This window comes from Oncorhynchus kisutch, unplaced genomic scaffold, assembly GCF_002021735.2.
Source record: "Oncorhynchus kisutch isolate 150728-3 unplaced genomic scaffold, Okis_V2 Okis09a-Okis19a_hom, whole genome shotgun sequence".
NCBI lineage: Eukaryota > Metazoa > Chordata > Actinopteri > Salmoniformes > Salmonidae > Oncorhynchus > Oncorhynchus kisutch.
Window position 1 is genome coordinate 5,203,695 of NW_022261985.1, and position 19,136 is coordinate 5,222,830.

Here is a 19,136-nt window from a genome sequence, read left to right on the forward strand (position 1 = left end):
TGCTGCTATTGAGTTTGGGAAGTCTAAAACGACGACCTAAGGGGAGAAGTGCAAAATGGTCAAGGAGGGGGTGATCAGGACAGTCTAGGATACTGTTAGCTCTCCTCACCACATGCTTTCTGAATGTCACTGAGAGCTGTGCCTGTTGCACCCTGATGACCTGGCTGGCCACCTTAACCACACTGTCCAACCTAAACAGTGTCATCACGGTCTTGCTGACATTAAAAAGAGTTCATCGTTCTCAACAACATAAAAGCCGCTGCTGTCCCTTTATACAGATGGCATCTGTGTCCTCCTTAAACGTCAACTTGTTGTCCAGCACTGTTCCCAGGTACTTGTAGGTACTGACCAGCTCAATGTACTTTCTCATGACCACAGTGGGTGTGGGGTTCTGTGGCTGCCTTCTAAAGTCAATGTCTTTAGTTTGGGAGACATTCTGTTGGAGGAAGCAGTTTTCAAACCATGACAGGAAGTCATCTACCAGAGGCCCTTTCTCAGACTCTCCATCCTGTAGGAGACTGACGACGACAGAGTCATCTACCAGAGGCCCTTTCTCAGACTCTCCATCCTGTAGGAGACTGACGACGACAGAGTCATCTACCAGAGGCCCTTTCTCAGACTCTCCATCCTGTAGGAGACTGACGACGACAGTCATCTACCAGAGGCCCTTTCTCAGACTCTCCATCCTGTAGGAGACTGACGACGACAGAGTCATCTACCAGAGGCCCTTTCTCAGACTCTCCATCCTGTAGGAGACTGACGACGACAGAGTCATCTACCAGAGGCCCTTTCTCAGACTCTCCATCCTGTAGGAGACTGACGACGACAGAGTCATCTACCAGAGGCCCTTTCTCAGACTCTCCATCCTGTAGGAGACTGACGACGACAACAGAGTCATCTACCAGAGGCCCTTTCTCAGACTCTCCATCCTGTAGGAGACTGACGACGACAGAGTCATCTACCAGAGGCCCTTTCTCAGACTCTCCATCCTGTAGGAGACTGACGACGACAGAGTCATCTACCAGAGGCCCTTTCTCAGACTCTCCATCCTGTAGGAGACTGACGACGACAGAGTCATCTACCAGAGGCCCTTTCTCAGACTCTCCATCCTGTAGGAGACTGACGACGACAGAGTCATCTACCAGAGGCCCTTTCTCAGACTCTCCATCCTGTAGGAGACTGACGACGACAGAGTCATCTACCAGAGGCCCTTTCTCAGACTCTCCATCCTGTAGGAGACTGACGACGACAGAGTCATCTACCAGAGGCCCTTTCTCAGACTCTCCATCCTGTAGGAGACTGACGACGACAGAGTCATCTACCAGAGGCCCTTTCTCAGACTCTCCATCCTGTAGGAGACTGACGACGACAGAGTCATCTACCAGAGGCCCTTTCTCAGACTCTCCATCCTGTAGGAGACTGACGACGACAGAGTCATCTACCAGAGGCCCTTTCTCAGACTCTCCATCCTGTAGGAGACTGACGACGACAGAGTCATCTACCAGAGGCCCTTTCTCAGACTCTCCATCCTGTAGGAGACTGACGACGACAGAGTCATCTACCAGAGGCCCTTTCTCAGACTCTCCATCCTGTAGGAGACTGACGACGACAGAGTCATCTACCAGAGGCCCTTTCTCAGACTCTCCATCCTGTAGGAGACTGACGACGACAGAGTCATCTACCAGAGGCCCTTTCTCAGACTCTCCATCCTGTAGGAGACTGACGACGACAGAGTCATCTACCAGAGGCCCTTTCTCAGACTCTCCATCCTGTAGGAGACTGACGACGACAGAGTCATCTACCAGAGGCCCTTTCTCAGACTCTCCATCCTGTAGGAGACTGACGACGACAGAGTCATCTACCAGAGGCCCTTTCTCAGACTCTCCATCCTGTAGGAGACTGACGACGACAGAGTCATCTACCAGAGGCCCTTTCTCAGACTCTCCATCCTGTAGGAGACTGACGACGACAGAGTCATCTACCAGAGGCCCTTTCTCAGACTCTCCATCCTGTAGGAGACTGACGACGACAGAGTCATCTACCAGAGGCCCTTTCTCAGACTCTCCATCCTGTAGGAGACTGACGACGACAGAGTCATCTACCAGAGGCCCTTTCTCAGACTCTCCATCCTGTAGGAGACTGACGACGACAGAGTCATCTACCAGAGGCCCTTTCTCAGACTCTCCATCCTGTAGGAGACTAACGACGACAGAGTCATCTACCAGAGGCCCTTTCTCAGACTCTCCATCCTGTAGGAGACTGACGACGACAGAGTCATCTACCAGAGGCCCTTTCTCAGACTCTCCATCCTGTAGGAGACTGACGACGACAGAGTCATCTACCAGAGGCCCTTTCTCAGACTCTCCATCCTGTAGGAGACTGACGACGACAGAGTCATCTACCAGAGGCCCTTTCTCAGACTCTCCATCCTGTAGGAGACTGACGACGACAGAGTCATCTACCAGAGGCCCTTTCTCAGACTCTCCATCCTGTAGGAGACTGACGACGACAGAGTCATCTACCAGAGGCCCTTTCTCAGACTCTCCATCCTGTAGGAGACTGACGACGACAGAGTCATCTACCAGAGGCCCTTTCTCAGACTCTCCATCCTGTAGGAGACTGACGACGACAGAGTCATCTACCAGAGGCCCTTTCTCAGACTCTCCATCCTGTAGGAGACTGACGACGACAGAGTCATCTACCAGAGGCCCTTTCTCAGACTCTCCATCCTGTAGGAGACTGACGACGACAGAGTCATCTACCAGAGGCCCTTTCTCAGACTCTCCATCCTGTAGGAGACTGACGACGACAGAGTCATCTACCAGAGGCCCTTTCTCAGACTCTCCATCCTGTAGGAGACTGACGACGACAGAGTCATCTACCAGAGGCCCTTTCTCAGACTCTCCATCCTGTAGGAGACTGACGACGACAGAGTCATCTACCAGAGGCCCTTTCTCAGACTCTCCATCCTGTAGGAGACTGACGACGACAGAGTCATCTACCAGAGGCCCTTTCTCAGACTCTCCATCCTGTAGGAGACTGACGACGACAGAGTCATCTACCAGAGGCCCTTTCTCAGACTCTCCATCCTGTAGGAGACTGACGACGACAGAGTCATCTACCAGAGGCCCTTTCTCAGACTCTCCATCCTGTAGGAGACTGACGACGACAGAGTCATCTACCAGAGGCCCTTTCTCAGACTCTCCATCCTGTAGGAGACTGACGACGACAGAGTCATCTACCAGAGGCCCTTTCTCAGACTCTCCATCCTGTAGGAGACTGACGACGACAGAGTCATCTACCAGAGGCCCTTTCTCAGACTCTCCATCCTGTAGGAGACTGACGACGACAGAGTCATCTACCAGAGGCCCTTTCTCAGACTCTCCATCCTGTAGGAGACTGACGACGACAGAGTCATCTACCAGAGGCCCTTTCTCAGACTCTCCATCCTGTAGGAGACTGACGACGACAGAGTCATCTACCAGAGGCCCTTTCTCAGACTCTCCATCCTGTAGGAGACTGACGACGACAGAGTCATCTACCAGAGGCCCTTTCTCAGACTCTCCATCCTGTAGGAGACTGACGATGACAGAGTCATCAGCAAACTTGATGATGTGCCTGTTTTCATATTGGCTACGACAGTCATTAGAGTATAGTATGTACAGGAGATCCGGTGGAGTAGGCAGAGTTACTTTGATCTGACGCCATTTACTCACTCTTGTTGGGACCAGTCTGGGCCTGGGACACAGAAGCACAAACTTTACAACCTGAGATGGTGGGTGGAGGAAGCCCAGCTAGCAATGAGGAATCAGCCCAGAAACGGCCCTCTTCCGGGGGGACGGAACTGATTGAATCGACCCGGAATCGGGTGTCGGACTCGGCCTGGAATCAAAATGAATGACTGCCCAGAATCGTCCCATTTCCATCTACGTGAATTCAGTCGACTTTTTGCGGCATCTTACCAGAATCCCCCAGAAGGGGCCCGATGCTAATTTAAATTAATGTATACAAAATTAACGAATTTAGTCATTTTAAACATGACTATTCTACATTTTATGCATACAAATTATACCCATCCACCCCAAAAAATGTATGTAGGAGGAAACACTGTACACCTGATGACCGTGTCAGCGTGCATGCGCCTGGCCCACCACAGGAGTCGCTACAGGGCGACGGGACAAGGACATCGCTTCCGGCCAAACCCTCCCTTAACTCGGACGACGCTGGGCCAATTGTGTGGGTCACGCGGTCGGCACGGTTATCGAACTAGCATCTGTAGCAACGCAGTTTGCACTGAGATGTAGTGTCTTAGACCACTGCGTCACTCGGGAGGATCCATCCAGCAAGTTTTTAATGCTTGTCAATTGCCTTGCACAAAGTATGAAAATACTACTTTAGCAGGACCTTAAATGTTTTATTTAAATGTTAATTGTATTTTTGATCACAGAAACAATTAAAATATGGAAAAATAAATAAATAATGAAATGCTAATTATATAAAGCAGCCGTGTAATCAAATCAAATCAAATCAAATTGATTTATATAGCCCTTCGTACATCAGCTGATATCTCAAAGTGCTGTACAGAAACCCAGCCTAAAACCCCAAACAGCAAGCAATGCTGGTGTAGAAGCACGGTGGCTAGGAAAAACTCCCTAGAAAGGCCAAAACCTAGGAAGAAACCTAGAGAGGAACCAGGCTATGTGGGGTGGCCAGTCCTCTTCTGGCTGTGCCGGGTGGAGATTATAACAGAACATGACCAAGATGTTCAAACGTTCATAAAAGACCAGCAGGGTCAAATAATAATAAGGCAGAACAGTTGAAACTGGAGCAGCAGCACGGCCTGGTGGACTGGGGACAGCAAGGAGTCATCATGTCAGGTAGTCCTGGGGCAAGGTCATAGGGCTCAGGTCCTCCGAGAGAGAGAAAGAAAGAGAGAAGGAGAGAATTAGAGAACGCACACTTAGATTCACACAGGACACCGAATAGGACAGGAGAAGTACTCCAGATATAACAAACTGACCCCAGCCCCCCCGACACATAAACTAAGGGTGTGTAATCATCTGCCAGAGTAGCCCCAATCGACACGAGACCCAAGTAGTACATTTGGGACAGATAACTCTCATCGGAATCGGCCCGAGTTCAATCCCCGCATCCTAGACATAAGTAATACTGCCTAAGGCGGCCCAGACTCGGACCACATAACACTCATCCGGAATCGGCCCAGATCCACCGTGCTACCTGGGAGACCTGTTAGAAAGGGAAATGCACGCCCTTAAACTAGCAAAGGTTAGCTAGCTGGATAGATTATTTTTTATTACTTACATTAAATTATCTGCTGTCAAGGGCAGAATAATATTCTCATAATTAACTATTCTATTATTTTAATTCAATAACTGATACAGCACTTAAAGCTTATTTAAGTGTGCAAAGTTAACTAGCTAGCTTGGTACTTAACTACCTGCTCTTCCAGCAACTATTTTTTCCCACGGTCAGTTTCTCCAGGAGCGCTTTCTTCAGCGACTTCAGATCCACTCCGATTTCTTTCTCTATCAAGTCGACAAGGTAGTCGGGGAGAGCTCCATCACCCAATCCTGTTTCGGAGTCTTCATCATTTGTCGATATAGGGCTTTGTAGATCAGATTCATCACTTTGGCCGTTTTGCTGCTCTGCAGAGGGCGCCACCATCTTTCTTCTGTGTCTCTTCCACGTCAACAGCACGCAGATGTAAACACAGCACCGAACACAGCCGTCACCGTCTATACACCCCCTCTAGTGGTGGCAGTTAGTACTACGGGGCCTGTCACGGGTAAACACTTGGGACATTTCCAACTACTACACAATCCACGCTTCCTTCCATCCTCCATTCATTGGCTCCCGAGTAACCAGTAATATCATAAGTGGAGTGGTGATAGCTTCAGACAATTTACCGTTAATGTGTTATCTCAGCGATTACTAAAGGGAATTAGGAAGGATGTTTCCAAAACAAGACCCTCTTCAGTGTTGAGTGTCATGTTGACAATCAAGACCTCACAGGAAACAACAGGACATACTGTATGTGCTCAGTTACGTAGTTGTTGAACTAATCTGTTACCCAGAAAGGAACAGTTACTCTCCAGCATTTCAAACCTACTGTAAAATAAGTATGCCCACTTATCCTCGTTGGTTGGCCCTCGCTTCATACTCGTCGCCAAACCCACTGGCTACAGGTTATCTACAAGTCGCTGCTAGGTAAAGCCACGCCTTATCTCAGCTCACTGGTCACCATAGCAGCACCGACTCGTAGCACGTGCTCCAGCAGGTATGTCTCACTGGTCACCCCCAAAGCCAATTCTTCCTTTGGTCATCTTTCCTTCCAGTTCTCTGCTGCCAATGACTGGAACGAACTGCAAAAATCACTGAAGCTGGAGACTCATATCTCCCTCACCTGCTTTAAGCACCAGCTGTCAGAGCAGCTTACAGATCACTGCACCTGTACATAGCCCATCTGTAAACAGCCTATCTATCTACCTCATCGCCATACTGTATTTATTTATTTATCTTGCTCCTTTGCACCCCAGTATCTCTACTTGCACATTCATCTTCTGCACATCTACCATTCCAGTGTTTAATTGCTATATTGTAATTACTTCGCCACCATGGCCTATTTATTGCCTTAACTCCCTTATCTTACCTCACCTCATTTGCACTCACTGTATATAGACTTTTTGTTTTCTTTTGTTCTACTGTATTATTGACTATGTTTTGTTTATTCCATGTGTAACTCTGTGTTGTTGTATGTGTCGAATTTCTATGCTTTATCTTGGCCAGGTCGCAGTTGCAAGTGAGAACTTGTTCTCAACTAACCTACCTGGTTCAATAGAAGTGAAATAAAATAAATAAAAAATCAAACCCTTCATTTGTACATCCTTTTCCTGTGAATGGGGAATATTCTTGAGTCGGTTCCATTACTATCTTCCTCTGTACATAATGTGCTCCAGATGTTTTGTGGGGTTGCATTGACATTGACATTGCTTAACACTTGGCCCTTCACTGGATTCCTAGAGACCCAATGGGGTTGCTTCTCAAATAGCACTCTATTCCCTATATAGTGCACTACTTTTTGACCAGGGCCTATAGAGCACTAGGGAATAGGGTGCCATTTTGGACGCAAGTGGTGATTCCATAGTTGTCCAGAAATGGCTGATTATGTGATTTCATGTTTACTCAGGCCTCCTTGCTCTGGACTGGACCTCTGGATTCACACAGGAGATGCTTTGTTCTGCCAAGACAACCGATAGGAGGGCAGACAATAAACAGATCAATATTTACAATGTTGTTTGTACTCCACTTGTTACCGTTTTCTCAGGGCAACTGGCCACAAATCTTACTGCTGTGGTTGCACATCTCTCTCTAACTTCTGGGAGAGCGCATTTAAAGAAAATATAAGTCAAGTTCATGGGGCGTTGCGTTCATGCGGGCTAGTCCCTCCCATAACACAAAACACCATTCAGCAGCATGTCAACACACTCTCATGTTGAGAAGAAGAAGAAACAGTTAAAGGAATCAGACAATCTATTTTCTGGACATAAAGATCTTGGGCTTCAGCAAGACCAACTCTGAAGTGAACTGCTTATCCAAACTGTTGTTTTTATTATAACCAAATATAGAAATGGGAAGAATACATATCTGCGTAAAACGGACGTTCATTTTCGTCTGTGTCTTGATCTGTGTAAGTGATCGTATTCGAGTAGATAAACCCGTTTTTTTTATAGGAGCATGTTGCCAATTATGGCTGTCGATACACGTTTTTTAATACGACCTTATTTGTTTACATTATTGCTGGTTATTTTTGTAACTTCAACGCAAGCAGTGAGAGTTGCATTTTACACGGGACGGAATAAAGAGTGGTGCCGCTTTCATCAACAATAATGAGACGATTGTTTTATAGTGCAGTATCAAGACAAGCACTAAAATTAAATAAAGATGTTGTATTTAATGTTGCAGTTGGGCTGCTGGGCTTTAATCTTTCACTGGAACACGTTTTTAGCTTTGGTTTGTGGGTGTGTTCAGCTTACTTATTTATTTTTCGGCCTTTTAATTTGGCCCCTATTTGTTTATTAATCCTCGCGCTGCTAAATATCTTACATTTTTTAGTTATGTTTATTCTCATCTTCAAATAGACTTACTGACCTTAGTTATCACGTATTTGTCAGAATATTAGGATAGTCAATAACTGATATTCGATGTTTATAACCAGCCGACTAAGTAAATATTTCAGCTATTCATTTCTTAATCGTGTATAATTTCTTAGTCTATTTATAAATGAGGTATAATATATGTAAATACAATTTACTGTCTGCTTAAAAACCATTTGTAGATGGCGTTGGTCAAATGCATTATTGAAGTTATGAAGAAATGGATCCCTCAACTCCTCTGAAACAAATGACTGTATCAACCTTTACTGTGCATTATCAGTAGAATTCCCAGTATAATACCCTGTACATTGTAATGATTGTATCATGTGTTGTATTCTCTTCAGATCATCAGCACCCTCTTGCTGGCCATCACATTATTTGGACATGGGTACTTCCACCAATCAGAAGAAGTAATTCTGTTTTTTTTATAACTCCTATTATATTTACTAATTATATCATATTGATTTCATTATAATAATGCTGTGTCCATCTAGCCTGGTCCCAGATCTGTTTGTGCTGTCTTTCCAACTCCTACAGTGTTTAGCAGGACAACAAGCATAGGAGTTGGCTATACAGCATAAACAGATCTGAGACCAGGCTAGAATCCATCAGCATCATTGTAATATTATGATTATAAACCCACAGTTGCCATATCATTAATCTGGCTTGTCTTCCTATGCACAGATAGAGGAGATTCTGCCTGGGATAGTAGTTCTGTATGTCCTAGAAGCAGCAACCCTGGTCCTGTCTATCTTTGGTGTCTATGGCGCTCGCAAGGAGAAGAAATGGGCTGTGGTTCTGGTAAGCCTGCCGAGACCTGTCTCAAAGTGTTAGCCTGATCCCAGATCTGTCGGTTTGTCTTGGATAATTATCATAGGAGTTGGTTAGACAGCACAAACAGGTCTGGGATCTGGCTACCGACTTGACTTCTCTGCTGCAAACTGTTCCTTTCTGATAGGTAATGCCATGCCATACAACTCAACTGAAACCAGTCAACACTTTCCCCATGACATGTTTCCCAAAAAGCAGGATAAGTTTTGAATGAACCTTAAGTATTGATTTTGCTTGACAACCTCTGTATGTGTGTAGTTTTCTGTAGGTATGTCACTGGCCAGCCTGTACCTGTTTGTGGAGTGCGTGAAAGCATATTATTCCAAACACGAGGTACAGTAGTCTATATATATATATATATACACACACAGGTAACTGGCAAAATAATGGAAAACACCAACATAAAGTGGTTTAATAGGGCGTTGGGGCACCACGAGCCAGAACAGCTTTACTGCACCTTGGCATTTATTCTACAAGTGTCTAGAAGTCTATTGGAGGGATGCGAGACCATTCTTTCACAATGAATTCCATAATTTGGTGTTTTGTTGATGGAAAACACTGTCTTAGGAGCTGCTTCAGAATCTCACATAAGTGTTCAATTGGGTTGAGATCTGGTGACTGAGACAGCAATGGCCTATGGTTTTACATAGATCGTTTCCATGCTCATCAAAACATTCAGTGACAAATCAAATCAAATCACATTTTATTTGTCACATACACATGGTTAGCAGATGTTAATGCGAGTGTAGAGAAATGCTTGTGCTTCTAGTTCCGACAATGCAGTAATAACCAACGAGTAAACAATTCCAAAACTACTACCTTATACACACAAGTGTAAAGGGATAAAGAATATGTACATAAAGATATATGAATGAGTGGTGGTACAGAGCGGCATAGGCAAGATGCAGTAGATGGTATCGAGTACAGTATATACATATGAGATGAGTATGTAAACAAAGTGGCATAGTTTAAAGTGGCTAGTGATACATGTATTACATAAAGATGTAGTAGATGTTATAGAGTACAGTATATACGTATACATATGAGATAAATAATGTAGGGTATGTAAACATTATATTAAGTAGCATTGTTTAAAGTGGCTAGTGATATATTTTACATCAATTCCCATTATTAAAGTGGCTGGAGTTGAGTCAGTGTGTTAGCAGCAGCCACTCAATGTTAGTGGTGGCTGTTTAACAGTCTGATGGCCTTGAGATAGAAGCTGTTTTTCAGTCTCTTGGTCCCAGCTTTGATGCACCTGTACTGACCTCGCCTTCTGGATGATAGCGGGGTGAACAGGCAGTGGCTCGGGTGGTTGTTGTCCTTGATGATCTTTATGGCCTTCCTGTGACATCGGGTGGTGTAGGTGTCCTGGAGGGCAGGTAGTTTGCCCCCGGTGATGCGTTGTGCAGACCTCACTACCCTCTGGAGAGCCTAACGGTTGTGGGCGGAGCAGTTGCCGTACCAGGCGGTGATACAGCCCGCCAGGATGCTCTCGTGTGTGCATCTGTAGAAGTTTGTGAGTGCTTTTGGTGACAAGCTGAATTTCTTCAGCCTCCTGAGGTGGAAGAGGCGCTGCTGCGCCTTCTTCAAGATGCTGTCTGTGTGGGTGGACCAATTCAGTTTGTCTGTGATGTGTACGCCGAGGAACTTAAAACTTACTACCCTCTCCACTACTGTTCCATCGATGTGGATAGGGGGGTGTTCCCTCTGCTGTTTCCTGAAGTCCACAATCATCTCCTTAGTTTTGTTGATGTTGAGTGTGAGGTTATTTTCCTGACACCACACTCCGAGGGCCCTCACCTCCTCCCTGTAGGCCGTCTCGTCGTTGTTGGTAATCAAGCCTACCACTGTTGTGTCGTCCGCAAACTTGATGATTGAGTTGGAGGTGTGCGTGGCCACGCAGTCGTGGGTGAACAGGGAGTACAGGAGAGGGCTCAGAACACACCCTTGTGGGGCCCCAGTGTTGAGGATCAGCGGGGTGGAGATGTTGTTACCTATCCTCACCACCTGGGGGCGGCCCGTCAGGAAGTCCAGTACCCAGTTGCACAGGGCGGGGTCGATGATGACGAGTTTGGAGGGTACTATGGTGTTAAATGCTGAGCTGTAGTAGATGAACAGCATTCTCACATAGGTATTCCTCTTGTCCAGATGGGTTAGGGCAGTGTGCAGTGTGGTTGAGATTGCATCGTCTGTGGACCTATTTGGGCGGTAAGCAAATTGGAGTGGGTCCAGGGTGTCAGGTAGGGTGGAGGTGATATGGTCCTTGACTAGTCTCTCAAAGCAAACAGGCAAACATACCCTTTGGATGGCAGCATATCATCCGTTTTTATTTTATTTAACCTTTATTTAACCTTTATTTAACCTTTATTTAACTAGGCAAGTCAGTTAAGAACACATTCTTATTTACAATGACGGCCTACTTGTAAAGCCCCCCTGGCCAAACCTTCCCCTAACCCAGACGACGCTGGGCCAATGGGACTCCCGATCACGGCCGGTTACGATACAGCCCGGGATCGAACCTGGGTCTGTAGTGATGCCTTAGACCGCTGCACCACTCGGGAGCCCTAGCCATGGGGAAGTAGCCATGGTAGCCAAAATCATTTTCATACTGTACATGACCCAAAGCATGATGGGATATTAATTGCTTAATTAACTCAGGAACCACACCTGTGTGGAAGCACCTGCTTTCAATATACTCTGTGTCCCTCATTTACTCAGGGGTTTCCATTAGTTTTGGCAGTTACCTGTTTATGTCTTCATTTTCTAATTCAACCTTGAGACAATGTTTGTTTGCTGTTCTGGTGAAAATATATTTGAGAAGTTATTGTATGATGGTGCAATGTATCTGATTCTTGATAATTCAATGTACTGTATCTGTCTATTTCAAATTTCCAAGCTGATTATAGGTTTCAGCTGTGACTATAACACTGAATGTTAACTTGATTCATTTCAAGATGGAGGAGTTAACCAGAGAGGAACATCTAGCGATGATGCCTCTGAGTGGAGCGAAACAAACTGATATAGAAACGATATACAACATACAGACTAACGTAAGTCACCTTCATTTAATTCTTCTTATGGTCTCTGCTTGTGCCGATTCAAAGTCCCAGGGTGCCAATTCAATGTCCCAGGGTGCCAATTCAAAGTCCCAGGGTGCCAATTCAATGTATGTGTGTCTTTAGGGACGGTTTTCCATATTATGTAAACCAAGGCCTGGACTAAAAACACTTTCATTGGAGATTTCTCCATGGAGGTTTCTCCAGGCCTTAACTATATATGGTAATTGTTTGCCTAATTGCCTAATTGTTTTTAAAATGCCTGTTGTGCTGTTTCCTTCACTTTCAGTTCAAATGCTGTGGGCTCGTACAAGGCTACCAAGACTGGGGCACAGACATCCCCATCTCCTGTCTCTGTTCTGATGAGGACTCAACAGACTTTAAATGTGTGAGTCTGCTGCGTTAAATAAGTTATCTTGTTGATGTTGTTTTTTGTATGCTGAGGAGGATCTGATTCAGTTGGTCAGTCTGTGTTAAATAAATCTGTTATGTCTTTTGGTAAGAGCAATACATTTTTTATTCTATCTTTTAAAATGTGTTTTTAAAACAAAATTTAAAAAAGAGACGATAAGGACAGTGACAAGACGACCATAAATAAACTGAGGAAGATGTACATGACAATACTCTAAAAGACCCACAAATACGATAGAACACATTTGGACCAGACACATAATGGATGCCATGCTGCAGCCTAGTAAGAAATCATGCAGCTAAAGTGGAGCACTGTTTTAAACCTTGTCACATTCTATTTCAGGTTGCTCCTGGTAACAATACAAGATTTGTTATTCACTATCACAAAAGTAATTCGTCTGAGGATGATGACCACAAGGGATTAATGGATGAAAACATGCTGGTATATGAAAAGGTAAAAACATGTCATTCCACTACACCAGGGATGGGCAACTGGCGGCCATTTTGAAGGCCCTCAGATCTACTAGCCCTAACCAGCCCTAACCCATGTCAGATAATATTTTTTAGATTGCTAAATTAGGTTAGCAGACAGTTATCTAAACTTGTTATCATGGTCAAATTACTACCCATGGGGCCCTCGTTGATGTGGTTAGTCAGTCTCACTATGATGTCATATTAAAAACGGCATACATTTCTCACCACCCCATGGCAAAATGTGTAGAATTGCAGGAAATTATCTGTAAAACAGCTCATTTTCCTCTGCCCCATGGCAAAATGTGTAGAATTGCAGCGAACTTGCTTTAAAACGGCAACATTTTCTCTACACCCCAAGTTAAAATGCGTAGAATTACACAATTCTTTAATGTATCTGCTGTCAAGAGGGTGCAACTAAACTGTTTTGCTCGTAATTTTGCTCAAAATGTTTTGCTGGCAGCTGTGTATCCACTAGAATGTCATAATGCTAGTTGGATCCATAGAGATGACTTGTACAGTACTCATTGATACAATAAACTGATGTTTGTTTAAGTTCTGATATAATACTGAGCTGTATACTCTTGTTTTTCACACAAAATGACAAACTCTTAATTGTTCATTTTCAGCCATGTCTTCCCATCCTGATCTCTGTTGAGAGAAGTGCAATCAGCCTGGGAATAGGAATATTCGTAGCACTGACAGCATTATGGGTATGTATTTCTAATATATTTCTGTACTATTTAACTAGGGCCGAGCCATTCTGCCTCCATAGGCAAGACCAAAAAATACCAACCCCGCAAAACTAGAACAGTCCCGTAAGCAAAATGACGTCTGAAAGAAAGATGAATGAAAGTTGAAGATGTGTATTTTACAGATGTTGAAATCATGCACATGGTTGGTTCTGAATGAAAGTTGAGAATAAGTAATTTCTAGACATCTATGTTTGGGCCAAATCAAGGCTGGTCCAGACCGGACAAAATCTGAACCAAACATGATTGGTTCAGATTTGGTCCGGACCAAAACAAATGTCTGTTGGAAATCAAGGCCGGTCCTGAACTGCCGCAAAAAAAGTTGTACAAAAGGTGTCACCTGAAGTGTAGCCTACAGTTTGGCCTGACATGGAATGTTATTAATGCCCATCTACAGTGCATTCGGAAAGTATTCAGACCCCTAAACTTTTTCCCCCAAAAATTACGTTACAGCATTATTCTAAAATGGATTAAATAAAAAAAGAAATCTTCATCAATCTACACACAATACCCCAGAAAACATTTTTTATTTTTTATTTTAGCAAATGTATTAAAATAAAAAACAGAAATACCTTATTTACATAACTATTCAGACCTTTTGCTTTAAGACTCAAAATTGAGCTCAAGTGCATGCTGTTTCCATTGATCATTCTTGATATGTTTCTACAACTTGATTGGAGTCCATCTGTGGTAAATTCAATTGATTGGACATGATTAAGAAAGGCACAGACCTGTCTATATTATGTCGAGGCACAGATCTGGTCCATTCAAGGTCCCCAAGGACACAATGGCGTCCATCATTCTTAAATGGAAGAAGTGTGGAACCACCAAGACACTTCCTAGAGCCGCCCGGCCAAACTGAGTAATTGGGGAAGAAGGGCTTAGGTCAGGGAAGTGACCAAGAACACAATGGTCACTCTGACAGACCTACAGAGTCCCTCTGTGGAAATGGGAAAACCTTCCAGAAGGATAACCATCTGCAGCACTCCACCAATCAGGCCTTTATGATAGAGTGGCCAGACTTCCGTTTGGAGTTTGCCAAAAGGCATCTAAAGGACTCTTACCATGAGAAACAAGATTATCTGGTCTGATGAAATCAAGATTGAACTCTATGGCCTGAATGCCAAGCATCACGTCTGGAGGAAACCTGGCATCATCCCTACGGTGAAGCATGGCAGTGGCAGCATCATGCTGTGGGGATGTTTTTCAGTGGCAGGGACTGAGAGACTAGTCAGGATCGAGGGAAAGATGAACGGAGCAAAGTACAGAGGGATCCTTGATGAAAATCTGCTCCAGAGCCCTCAGGATCTCAGACTGGGGCCAAGGTTCAGCTTCCAACAGGACAACGAGCCTAAGCACACAGCCAAGACAACGCAGGAGTGGCTTTGGGACAAGTCTCTGAATGTCCTCGAGTGGCCCAGCCAGAGCTCAGACATGAACCCGATCTAACATCTCTGGAGAGGCCGGAATAGCTGTGCAGCGCTATCCAACCTGACAGAGCTTGAGAGGATCTGCAGAGAAGAATGGGAGAAACTCCCCAAATATTGTAGTGTTATATCCAAGAAGACTTGAGACTGTAATTACTGCCAAAGGTGCTTCAACAAAGTACTGAGTAAAGGGTCTGGATACCTATGGAAATGTGTTCATTCAGTTTTTTTTTTTTTTAATTAAGAACATTTCCCCCCCAAAATGATGCCTTGTTTTTATGGGATATTGTGTGTAGATTGATGAGGGGAAAAACTATTTAATATTTTTTTGGGAATATGGCCGTAACATAACATTTTGAAAAAGTCAAATGGTCTGAATACTCTCTGAATGCATCGTATGTGGTAAGCCTACCGTTTGGTAAAACACATAAAAACGACATCCGAACAGGACCAAAAAAAAGACACAATGGAATTGTATGAATGCCCATCCATGTGGTAGGCCCATCCATGTGGTAGGCCCATCCATGTGGTAGGCCCATCCATGTGGTAGGCCCATCCATGTGGTAGGCCCATCCATGTGGTAGGACCACCTTTGGAAAACCGGCCGTTACATTGGCTTTATTAGTCCTGATTCCTGTGACTAATCTCAGGATTAGTTCTCAGGAGACTATTTGCAATGTTTTTACATTGTAAATATTTTATTTTTCATTGTGATCAGCTTGTCAACTGGACAGATACCAACTTGAAACCACTGATCATGACAACGGGATGAAACTCCTGGACAACAGCTGTGATTATTCATTTCACTTTGACCTGTCCTGTTTTTAGGACATGTTGTTTGTTATAATGACAGCAAATGTTCTATTTGATTGACCTCCGTTTAGGTCAGGCTATTTGATTGACCTCCGTTTAGGTTAGGCTATTTGATTGACCTCTGTTTAGGTTAGGCTATTTGATTGACCTCCGTTTAGGTCAGGCTATTTGATTGACCTCCGTTTAGGTCAGGCTATTTGATTGACCTCCGTTTAGGTCAGGCTATTTGATTGGAGAAAGCTGCATGATGTAAAAAAGTGTGTCTCATTACATTTTTATCTCCAGCCTGTAGGCTACAGAAAAGGTCTTTCTTACATATCCTAAATCTACTACATTATTTATGTTAGATCATTTTTTTCCCTGTATGTTGGTTGAGTGATCAGATATGTGTCTCTCCAACAGCACCCTGGGGGAAGGACAAGCAAATCATTTAGCACCTTTGACAATGTGGGGACTGCTTCTCAAAGGGTGACATCAGCGCTCACATAAAAAGCCCATATGCCACTGGTTGAGAGATTGTTTTGGGGCAGAATTATGTGAGGTTCTATGTGTTGTTGTTGGAGGTGGGTCTTAGCAGTTTAGCTCAGAAAATGCCACCCTCGTCAATCAGTGGGCCGGCCGTTTATTTCACCTTTCCAGGGTTGCAGTCAATTCAGTTTTTTTCAATTCAGTCAATTGAAATTCAATGCACAAATTCAAAATTGTCCATAGTTTTTTATGTGGATTTTTCAATTCAGGAAGTTAATTTCAATTGACTCTACCTGAATTTAAAACTTATTGAACCAAACGCTGTTCCATACTCTTTTATTACCGTACCTTTCGAGTGTAGGCCTATTAGATTGAACCATTATCTCTTACACTCAGCATCTGGTCACCTGCTCCGTCAATCCTGACTGAACCGTTACTGTGTGTCTGGTCCTCAGGATGTTGGAGTTGTCCTGGCCATCACAATACTCTGCCAGATGAGAAGAAAGGTTGATGTGCCACCTGTGATCTTCACCTCTCAACCACCTCAATACAGAGAGCTGTGTGACACAGCAGAGTGTCTGACATGAAATGGTTCTCTTATGAAGGAGACTCAATGCACTAGTCTGAGTGCCAGTCTGTTTGTGCCATCATGACAACTCCTGTCACTCATTTGTGTCAAGCCAAACATGACAATGGGTGACAAAGAGTTGGCTTGGCAATGACAGCAATGGAGTTGTCATTGGCCAGACCACAAACAGATCTGGGATCAGGCTAGCAATGCATCCATATTATGTACACACATAACACACATGAAAGGACAACTTGGGACATTATTAGACATTAGACATCTCTACTGTGTTGTCCAAAGTATTACTGTTTAACTGATTATCCATCTGACTGCCAGCAAGAGTCTTCTTATTGGCTGTCAAAGGTTCTGTAAAACCTGTGGTTTGTTTTTCTGTTGTAAATAATTGGTAACCATTTAACCGTTGAAGTGCCTCAGTGTTGGTTACAGTGTCTTGAATAAAGGGACAAGCATCTTAACATTATGGTCCTTTATTCGACAACCAACATCTCTTAAAAATATATATATTTTTTCCTAAACCCATCTGTATTATCAAAATGACATTATCACAGGAAGTCACAATCAGACTCTGACAAAAATGGCATTTCCTCCAATGACCTTTGTCCTCTCCCATCCTCATTTCATTTTCTGCCTTTGTCTTTTCCGTTTGCTCTCATCATCCTCTCTTCCTCTTTTCCTCTTTTCCTCCTGTTCTCTCCTCTCATCCTCTCTTCCTCTTCTCCTCCTGTTCTCTCCTATCATCCTCCTCTCTTCCTCTTTCCCTCCTGTTCTGCCTTCTGTCTTTGTCTCTGCTTCCTTTCTCTTTCTTCCAACTGAATACAGTCTGACTCAGGGGGAAAAGTTGATTAAAACAATGAAGATGTAATGAAGGACTCTAAACTGTATGATATTAGACCAGTGGTTGTAGCCCGGGTACCAGTCTGTTTAGCTATCATTCCACTCCTTGTCATGCTAAACATTTGGCATGTGACACGGAGTACAAGGGGTGGAATGTTCACTCAACAGACTGGCACCCAGGCTACTGTAGTACATACGCATAATATCATTTTACGTTAATTCAATAAACTACTTTGTTCTATTTGCCTGTGTGGCAGAAGTTTCCTTGGCAACGTGCTGCGATGCTGTGGTTCCATTGTCATGGCTCCCCAAATGACCTGCATTGCACTGTGAAATCACAGGAGGGCAGTAGATATTAACTCATCAAGTTAGTTAGATGCACACATCCTAGAGAGAGGGGCCTAGCCTGTTCCCAGATCTGTTTGTGTTATCATGTGTTTGGCATGACAAGCAGAGGCATGATGGCACAAACAGACTGGTTCCCAGGCTAAGAAGGGCCCCTGATATTTCCTGACGGTCCTCCAGCTATAGCTGGTACTCCAGCGTATCTCTCTCTCTAGCTGTTCCACTCTAACCAAAGCTTCTTCTGGTTAACTCTGTTATCCTCTAAATCTATCATTTCCTTCTCCTGGCTCTCTCCTTCTCCAGCTCTACCTCCTCCTTCTCAGCTCTCCATCTCCACATGCACCTTTTCTCTCTTCCTTCCCTTCTGCTCTCTCCATCTCCTCACGCATCTTTTCTCTCTCTCTCTTCCTTCCCTTCTGCTCTCTCCATCTCCTCACGCATCTTTTCTCTCTCTCTCTTCCTTCCCTTCTGCTCTCTCCATCTCCTCACGCATCTTTTCTCTCTCTCTTCCTTCCCTTCTGCTCTCCATCTCCTCACGCATCTTTTCTCTCTCTCTTCCTTCCCTTCTGCTCTCTCCATCTCCTCACGCACCTTTTCTCTCTCTTCCTTCCCTTCTGCTCTCTCCATCTCCTCACGCACCTTTTCTCTCTCTTCCTTCCCTTCTGCTCTCTCCATCTCCTCATGCACCTTTTCTCTCTCTTCCTTCCCTTCTGCTCTCTCCATCTCCTCATGCACCTTTTCTCTCTCTTCCTTCCCTTCTGCTCTCTCCATCTCCTCATGCACCTTTTCTCTCTCTTCCTTCCCTTCTGCTCTCTCCATCTCCTCATGCACCTTTTCTCTCTCTTCCTTCCCTTCTGCTCTCTCCATCGCCACTGTGCACCTTTTCTCTCTCTCTTTCTTCCCTTCTGCTCTCCATCTCCTCATGTACCTTTTCTCTCTTTTCTCTCCAGCTCTACCTCCTC

At 44.5% G+C, this 19,136-nt stretch overlaps 1 protein-coding gene across 1 annotated transcript; it reads left to right on the forward strand.

The window, feature by feature from the left end:
- Nucleotides 1–7,454: 7,454 nt before the first annotated feature.
- Nucleotides 7,455–17,450, forward strand: LOC116360624 (tetraspanin-8-like). The gene is made up of 9 exons (XM_031815636.1): nt 7,455–7,708; nt 8,519–8,584; nt 8,859–8,975; nt 9,264–9,338; nt 11,963–12,058; nt 12,354–12,452; nt 12,819–12,929; nt 13,576–13,659; nt 16,862–17,450. Exons 1-9 carry the CDS (start codon nt 7,649–7,651, stop codon nt 16,991–16,993), a joined length of 840 nt encoding a protein of 279 aa, XP_031671496.1. The 5' UTR covers nt 7,455–7,648; the 3' UTR covers nt 16,994–17,450.
- Nucleotides 17,451–19,136: the final 1,686 nt, after the last annotated feature.